General features: G+C 41.3%; 1 protein-coding gene across 2 annotated transcripts in view; it reads left to right on the forward strand.

Annotated features, from left to right (window-relative positions):
• Nucleotides 1-6: 6 nt before the first annotated feature.
• Nucleotides 7-9,493, forward strand: part of THOC7 (THO complex 7) — a 25,677-nt gene continuing 16,190 nt past the window's right edge. For both annotated transcript variants that reach the window (XM_003785521.2, XM_023510705.1), the window contains exon 1: nucleotides 7-54. In XM_003785521.2, coding sequence (XP_003785569.1) covers nucleotides 36-54 — 19 coding nt within the window. In that variant the 5' untranslated portion in view covers nucleotides 7-35. The remainder of the gene's footprint in view (nucleotides 55-9,493) is intronic.

Genomic DNA, 9,493 nt, shown 5'->3' on the forward strand with positions numbered 1-9,493 from the left:
CCGCCGCCTCAGCTTGCGCCGCCGCCGCACACGCCATGGGAGCCGTGACTGACGGTGAGGCCCGCGCGCTGCCACCTGGCCGGCTCCCCGGACCCCTGGGTTTCCCCCGAGACCCCTGGTCTCCTAAGGCAGCTTCGGACAGCCCCTCGGCCTTCCGTCCGCTCCCCGCCGGGCCCTTCAGCCTTCCGGGCCTTTCCCCGGAGCCTCGGGCCTCCCCGGCCGCTGCCCCCGAGCTCTTCATCCTCTCGCCTGAGCCCCGCGCCCCCTTCGGAGTCCCTGGGACTCGCGGCGGCTCTCCCGGCCGCGCCGGGCTCGGGGACGGTGTGCAGGGAGGATGATCCACGGGCTGGGAGCACACGCGGGGGCTCGGACGCCTGGAAGAGGTGCACGGGCGGTTGGTACTGGAGGGAGTCCGAGTCCGGATTTGGGTTTGTTTCGGGATGCGGTGAAGTCCCTGGAGCGGGAACGGGTAGGGAGTGGTGGAGAGTGTGGAGCTGGGAGCCTAGTGCTGGGCGGCGTGCTGTGGAGGGCTGGGAGGAAGTGGGAGCTCCAGGGATGGGGCAGGATTGTTAGAACAAACTGGAAGGGGGGAGTTCCAAGACTAGGGTCTTAGGGTTGTCAGCATACGGAGGGTGACACCTGGAGGAGTCCTCTGGGCGGATTCGGAAGGGCCCACAGACAAAGGAGCTCATTGCAATGAGCCCTTGAAGTAGGAGTGAATTGTGGGTGGAGATAGGGAGCTGGAGACACCATGTAAAAGGGACTCCTGTGGATGGGGTACGTGGAGGGCAATGAGGACGTGCACCTGGGAGATTTATGGAGGTAAGACCCTAGTATAGGGAAGACACCACTGAGGTAGATCAAGATAGTGTGTACGGCTTGTGGAGCCTGCTTTGTCAGCCAGGATGAATTTAGAGGGGGCAGAGGCTTATGGAGTGATCTACAGACTGAGAGCGGGAATAAGGTAACACTTTGGGGAAGGATGAACAGGCAACTGGAGGGAAAACGTATTAATAGATGGTGTCTGGTTAGGGAGAAAGGAGGTCCTTTGGGAAGGGGAAACCTAGGGGTGTTTAGTCTATATGCGGAGGGGGTGACAATTAACTATAGATACTAGTGGAGCCCACTTCTGAGGGCCAGCAGGGTCTCCACATGAAGGGGCCAGACAATGAGAAGAATAGGGATAGGCCCAAATTTGTGGTCTTATGAGGAATAGTGGAGGTGCGAGGCTATTAGATAACCAGAATCTTCATGGGGAATTTTAACTTTGCTTCATTACAGTTTCATTTATTCAATAGATATTTATCCTAACTGGGTTAGCCCTTGGGATTATAGCCTGGAGCCAACAGACAAGACCTTTCCTCCTTCTGGGATTACAGTCTGGTGGGAAAGGCACATTGAATAATTTGTTTTAGGGGTACCACTTGTTAATACAGGGAAGTACAAGGTTAGGAATGATAGGAACATGTAACTAAGAGTGTTTATCAACTCTTGGAGATGAGAAAGCCTCCCTGAAAAACATTACTCTTAATTCCATTTTTGAAGAATAATTAGATATATTTGGACTGATGTTCTGGGGGTAAGGGGCCACTTATACAAAGGCCCCAAAGTGTTGGAAGACCTCAAAGCTTACAAGTATTGGCTAGAATTTAGAAATTTATGAGCCAGAGATTTCTAAGGGCCATCGGAAGCCCTTAAATGTCTTTAATATTGGTATAGCGTGATCATTTGCATTAAAAAAAATACACTCTACTATGTGAAGAATGATGAGGAGAAGTGAAAGTCAGGAGCTAAGTAAGTTCCTTCCTTCCTCAATGACTTTTATATGGTACTTATACCAAGATTTCAGACAGTGTTTCAATTATTACCCCAATTTACAGATGACACTGGGACACAAGGAGTTTAAATAACTTGCCCAGCAATGTAAGTTATACAGCCTGGACTCAAAACCAGGCAGACTGGGCTCCAGAGTTCTTGTTGTTCCCCATTTTCCAGACTGCCTCTCTACAGTGGTCCTGGTGAAAGATAATGGGGACTTTCACCACGATGATAATGCAAAGAAGTGGACATCCGGAGGAAAACCTATGAGATAGAATGTCAGGACTTCAGTGATAGAGTGGATGCTAGGTGTTGGGGGGAGGGGGTGCAGATTGATGGTGTTCTCAGGATTCTGACTTGACTGTGTGACTGTTAGTGCTACTTCTCTTTACCAGTTGAGGTAGAGATTTCAGTGAAGCAATAAGTTTTGTCAGATGGGAGCTAGGAAGGGAAGATGGGTTCTAGTAAAAGGACAGATGGCAGTCAAGTGCCCCCCACATCTTTGGAGGCCCTAGGAATCCCCACTCTGCCTCAAGCTGTTTGACCTTGTGTAGGTTAATTAACCTCTTTGAGCCTCAGTTTCATTGTTTGTAAATGGAGAATAATAATAAAATCCATCTCAGAGGATTAAATGCACTAAGAGTTGTGAAGGGCTTTGCACTGAGTCCAATACATATTAATGTTCAGTAAATACTATTAAATAGAAGAGTTGTTTTGCTAATCTCTCTTCCACTTTCCTTTGATGTGGACTATGCCTTCTCCATCTCTTAATCTGCACAGATTGCCCTTTTCAGGCAAAAGACACCCCATTTATTCTTCAAGACCCACCTCAAATATTTTTTCTTTGCCAGAACTAGTGGACCACTAATGTATTAACCATATTATTATATGCATATTGCTGCTATAGCCCTCAACACTTTATATGCCCTATACCAGAAAACACTTAAAGGAAACTCATCATAATGAGGAAATATAAAAATTAAATGGATGAGAAAACAGCGTAAAAAGACCACTGACTGTAAGGAATACAAAGGGGAAGTCAGAAGTGGTGGTTATCCTCAAAATGCAAGAGGTAAAGTCTAGTAAGCTATAGAGAACCTGTTTAGCAGCCTAGGCCAAGAGAAAAACCTAGCGTATTGTGCAATCTAGTTTCATGAGAGAAGGCACCATTAGATACCCATGACAAGCAGAGCAGTTTTTTCCTAATTTAAGTTCTAGATAAAAAGTGTATCTTTGGGGTCCTTATAAAGAAAAGACATTGTCAGATCCTTAACCTCTTTTTAGCACTGTGGATCATAGAGCTGTTTCTTAACACATTCTTTGGCCAAAGAAGGCTAAATCCCAAGTTAGTAAGGTGTTGTAAAGCCAATAGACCATGTGGTTTAGGTGGTTAGTGGGTAGCTCTGTTGTTTTGGTATAATTCAAATCAAGGGTTTTTTTTTTGCTTGTTTGTTTTAAGAATATCTGAAGACGAACGAACTACAACTTCTTCAGTTTTCCATAAATATGGTTTTCCTCAACTGAGCTTTTGAAAAAAATCAAGCTGAAATGAGTGGTACGTGTGATCAGTCAACAAGTACCTCCTGTTGCATACCTTGTAGGCACAATGTAAGATGCTGGATATAGACCGAGGAGGGCCCTGGCCCCTGCTTGGGGCTAAATAGCAATAGTGTGCAATCAAATAAGTAAATAAGATAATTTCTGAGAAGGAATGTAATTAAGGTCTGAAATTAAGTTCTGAGGATGAACTTTATGGAATGATGACAGTAATTGGGAGAGCTGTCAACACTTAGGTTAAAATAGGGTAATCAGGTTTGACCTTTCTATAAAGTGACATTTAAAGTGAAGTCTGATAGGGCCAACAGTGAGAAGAGCCCAGGAAGGTATTCCATCGAGGGGTTAACAACTAGTGCAAAGGCCTGAGTTGAAATTTGGGGGAAGAGGGGCAGTGCCTGTGGCGCAAGGAGGCCCCATATGCTGGAGGTGGCAGGTTCAAGCCCAGCCCAGGCCAAAAACTGAAAAAAAAGAAAGAAATTTGGGGGAAGATAAGAAAGGCCAGTGGGGCTGGATCTAGGGGCCAGGACTGGAGCCAGCTGGACCAAGATGAGTATGGTACAGAAGGAGGTAAAAGGAGTTCATGAAAAGCCTTGCAGGCCATGGAAAGGAGACTAGATTGTCTTCTCTGGGCACTTGGAAATGATGGCGGTGGGGGGCGGGGGGTGTTAAGCAGGACAGTCAGTCATCCAGTTCATCTTTTAGATCATTCTGAGTTGCTGTATAGAGGATTCTAGGAAAGCAAGAATGGAAGCAGGGAGCCCAAGAAAGTATTCAGAATGAGAGATGTGGGTTTGGATTGGAGCAATGTTGGTGGAAAAGACACTGTGAAGAGGGTATCCTTGATATCTCGTTCATTCCCCTGAAGCAGCTCTCAGGGGAGTACCAGGACTTGTCTTTGGGGCTTAGATGAAGGCAATGTCCTCTTACAAGTCTGAGGTCCCTGGGTCACTACTATACCCTCATACAATCTTTACATATGGGTCTATATATCCAATTGGACGGACAGATCTTATACTCAATTTGAGGAGTGATTTGCCCTGATTCAAAGGAAAGGGAAGAGATACTGTATTGCCATCTATAGCAGGCAATAGATGTAATAGTGTATTATCAATAGCACTGTTATTTTATAGATGACATGAAGGTCCTGGGAAGTTAGTGACTTAAAGTCACACAGCTAGTTTGTGGCAAAAAAGTCATTTTCTTTACTCCTATTGCCATCCTAGGGTTTTGTCTAACTGATGTTAATTTAAACTAGGTAAACAGTTTGTATTTTGTATTTATGAATTTAAAAGGTGTTAAACAGTGTTAATATGCTGATAGAAATAATTTCAGAAGCACTGTTTGCAGTACAGAAAGCGTTAGGTAGATGTGTTGATATGCCAGAGTAATGAGAGGTGGGGTGGGATGTGGCTCTCCATTTCATTTAACAGAGCTTGTTCGTTTTGACAGTAGCTTTTTTTTTCAGACTTAGGAAAGTATAATGCATGGATATATGTTTGTTGAAGTTTGAAGTAATGACTTTTTTAATATACCTTTGAACAATATGACAGAATAATAGAACTGTACTACAACTTAATGATGTAATTGTGTATATTTTCCTGTGAATGCAGATGTGACACTGCTTATCTGTAAGGAAGATAGTACACATTTTATAGAGTTTTTTCAAGGATGAAGTATAATATAAATAAATGTAAAGCATTTTGAAGTTGAGAAACCATTTAATTCATTGTGCAAACTAGGACACTTTTCAGAATGAAAGGAAACATGGGATGTGATCATAAGTAGAAGTGTATAAATGCTGTATAAGTATTTGCCACTGCTCTTGCTCCCATTTCAATTGCTGATCCAAGGTTCATTAGACATTCGTGGGCATAGGGTTAATTTGGTTTTTCTTTCATTAGTGCCAGTAGATCTGCCCATTTTGTTCCATCTGCTGTGGCCCCAACACAGGGGTAGCTAACGGAGTTCAGTTAATAAATAATATTTCTTTTTTCTATTAAATAATGTTTTTTAAAGCAAAGTTGAAATTTCAACCTTGATTTTATTAGCAGTATACTCTAGATGTTTAAATCAACAGAAAAACAAAGGACCTCAACCCTGTCTTTTTAAATTATTATTTTTATTTAGAAACAGAGTCTCACTTTCTCACCCTCAGTTGAGTGCTGTGGCATCACAGTTCACAGCAACCTCCAACTCCTGGGCTTAGGCAATTCTCTTGCCTCAGCCTTCCAAGTAGCTGGGACTACAGGCACCCACCAGAACGCCTGGCTATTATTTTGTTGTAGTTTGGCTGGGGCTGGGTTCAAATCCACCACCCTTGGTATATGGGGCCAGTGCCCTACCCACTGAACCACAGGAGCTGCCTGTTTTTAAATTATTAAATTTAATTTTGACGTAAGTAATTTACTTTGGCACCCACAATTTACTGAGACTGGTCCCAAGTACCTGAGGAGGGATTAATACTTACATGGAGGAATCAAACCAAGTTATTTATTGTTCTTTCCACCTATCTTTTATATATCTTCTTAATATTGTTGACACTAAAAGTTGTTTTAATGATTTTAAGCTGCTTTTTTTTTTTTTTTGAGACAGAGCCTCAAGCTGTCCCCCTGGGTAGAGTGCCGTGGCATTACAGCTCACAGCAACCTCCAACTCCTGGGCTCAAGCGAGTCTCCTGCCTCCGCCTCCCAAGTAGCTGGGACCACAGGCGCCCGCCACAACGCCCGGCTATTTTTTGGTTGCAGCCGTCATTGTTGTTTTGGCGGGTCCGGGCTGGGGATTCGAACCTGCCACCTTAGGTGTACGTGGCTGGCGCCTTAGCCGGTTGAGCTATAGGCACTGAGCCGATTTTAAGCTTCTTGAAAGGAGAAGCCAGGTGATATTTTAATGTAAGGAATATAACATAGCAGGTTATATGTAATTCATCTTAATAACTCCTAAGCAGTGTGATCCAATGGTAAATCTAACAGGAATCTGCTCAAACATTAATCTCTTCTCTTCCTAATTTAAAATAGGTCAAGTCAAGCCAGGTTCCTTTTTTCTTGTTAACACAGTTTTCTTTATTAACACTAAAAAGGAGAAAAATTAGAGGAGAATTTTTAAAATAGAAAAAAAACAAAGAAAAATACCTCAGAATGACCTGACCACCCAGTTAGCTTCTGTTACTGTTTCAAAAAAGAAAATAATACATGTCAGGAAATTCAAGAAGAAATATACAAAATGAAAAGTGAAAATCCTTCCTTCTTCCTAGAGTGTATCACTATGCCTCTTCCAAAATGATTTATTTTCAATGCCTGTAACAAGTAAACAACATCTTCTCTGGAGCCAGGCTCCTGGGTTTGAGTTCTAGTTCAGTGTCTAACTTCCTGTGATGTTTAATTTAAGGCAAGTTACTTTTAGTTCCTTTGTTGGTGAAATAGGGGTAATATGTATTTTATAGGGCTATTGTGTGGATTAAGTAGGTTTATGTGTGAAATGCACCTAGAACAGTACTTAATATATTTAAGGGCTATGTGTCTATTAACTAGTATGTCAATATGGATATATGCTTGGAAATTCTATACAAATATTTACACACTTGTCTATATTAATGATATTAAATATGTATGATATACTTCTATATTTAATGATATATCATGGAGCTGTTTTGAATATAGACCTACCTCATTCTTTTGTATCAATGTTTTATAGTCTCAATTTTTTAAAACTAATCGCTTGTTGACATTTAGTATATCCAGTTTTTTACTTTTGTAAAATTGTATCTTCTTAAAAATTTTATTTTTTTCCATATTTTTATTCTTTTGAGTTTTCATCCACTTTGTATAGAAAGAGATCTGTTTTTTACTCTTCTTAATAGTATTACAATGGGATAGTTGCAATGTCTTTGTATACTTGTGGGGATAATTTCTGGAAGACAGGACGAAGGGTATATGCATTTTAAATTTTGATATATATATTACTACATTGCTCTAGTGGTCAGTGTTTTCTCCACTGTAATCCTGTCTCACGTTGTTATCCTTTCCTGTGGTTTTAGGAACACCAAAAAAAAAAAAGCAGTCATGGGCTACTGTGCCTGCAGAACTTTTTGCTAAACTGTATTTAGAAAGGAAATGCTAATTCTTTTTGGTAGATCACAGGATTACTAGTTTCAAAAGTAGGTGAAATTAGCCCACTCTTAAATGGAGACATACTTAGCATTTGACCTATAATTTAGCTCTAGAATGAAGTTATGTAACATTGAGGCTAATGCAACTTGTTGTCAAGCCTTGACCTGTCACTAAAGTAGTTCTGAGAATTGGCCCGCCATTATCTTTCAGATAGTTTTCTTCTTTCCTTTTTTTGTATATTTGCTCCAAGATGTTTTGTAATCAAGGTTTTAATAACAACTATAGAGGAACAATAATTATGGGTCTTGAAAAGAATATTAGTCTTTTGTGAGAAATTATCTTTTTCCTGCTTAAATGAGAGCAGGGCTAAAATGACGTTATTATCTGACCAGACATCTGGAAACCTAGAGTTGATCTAGTGACCATCAGGAAGTCACTTCCTTCTGCCTCTCTATCCACTTAAAAGGACTTCTCTAATCCCTTGAAAGGACTTTTTGAGGCTTTCATAGTGTCTTAAGTAATTTTGTATTTCTTCTGGGTATATGTTGGTATGAAACAGGAGAGGATCTAAAATGTATCTAAATTTTGCAGTAAATGTTTACTTTTCAGCATAATTGTATAATAACTGATTTTAAAGTGATTCTGAATGGCAGATATGATTATGCATAATTATGATACAACATATAACAATACATAGGAAATCTTAAGTTCTATAATTTTGGTAATAGTCTACTATTAATAGTCTATTAAAAATTCCTGTTTTTTATGTCATTGGTTAACATTTCGATCAGGTATATTGATATGGTATTTTGGTGAGCAAAATATCTTACGCCCCTGCCTCTTATACAATATATGGTAAGCAGTAAGTGGCAGTATTACTTATGAACTAATATAAGTTAATTGCTCCCTCCTTTTCTGACTCAGATTCACACTCCAAAGTCTTTCCAGGAGCTAGATGCACGGTATTATCCAGCTCTCTTCCTACAAAGGCTAAAACCTTTGGTGGAAGGAAAGCCACTATCTTCAGGGCCAGTATTAAGTATTTTGGTTTAAAAGTCCTTTCCAGATGATGTTGATCCTCATAGCCAGTAAAGATCATGACAACTAAGGAGTAAGTAATGATGATATCATCAATAAAATAGTTTCTAAGCCATCTTTATTATTTTTATGAGAGAGAACAAGATCTGCCAGATTTTTTTTTCTTTGAGACAGAGTCTCACTCTGATGCCCCAGAGTAGAATGCCATGAAGTAAGTGTAGCTTACAGCAACTTCAAACTCCTGAGTTCAAGGGATCCTCCTGCCTTATCCTCCCAAGTAGATGGGACTACAGGCTCCTGCCACAGTGCCTGGCTCTAATATTTTATTTTTAGTAGAGACAGGGTCGTACTCTTGCTCAGGCAGGTCTCAAACTCCTAAACTCAAGGGATCTTCTGGCCTTGACCTCCCGGAGTGCTAGCATTCCAAGAACAAACCACCACACCTGGCCCAGAATTATTAGTACAAGCATTCAAAGTGCTTACAGAGGGCTTCAAGCCTGATAGTTATGAAGTCAATGTGTGTACTAAACAAAACTTGGTGTAGGTGTGTTCAGTATGGAGCTAATTGATAAAGTGTCATTTAAAGTAATAATGCTGGGCTGGGTGCAATGGCTAATGCCAGTAATCCCAGAACTTGGGAGGCTGAGATGGGCAGATTGCCTGAGCTCACACACAGGTTGGAGACCAGCCTAAGCCAGACCCCATCTCTAAAAAATAGCCAGGTGTTGTGGCAGGAGCCTGTAGACCCAGCTACTCGGTAGGCTGAGGCTAGAGAATAGCTTAAACCCAAGAGTTTGAGGTTGAGTTGAACTCTGATACCACAGCACTCTACCAAGGGTGACAAAGTAAGACTCTGTCTCAAAAAAAAAAAAAAAATGTAATAATTCTCATGACATACGTGAATTAGTACCTGTCAGCAGCAGGCCATCTTTAAATTTAAAAAGAACAGCCAGGCTCGGCGCCTATAGCTCAAC

This window comes from Otolemur garnettii, unplaced genomic scaffold, assembly GCF_000181295.1.
Source record: "Otolemur garnettii isolate 467f Iridium unplaced genomic scaffold, OtoGar3 scaffold00015, whole genome shotgun sequence".
In the NCBI taxonomy this organism is placed as follows: domain Eukaryota; kingdom Metazoa; phylum Chordata; class Mammalia; order Primates; family Galagidae; genus Otolemur; species Otolemur garnettii.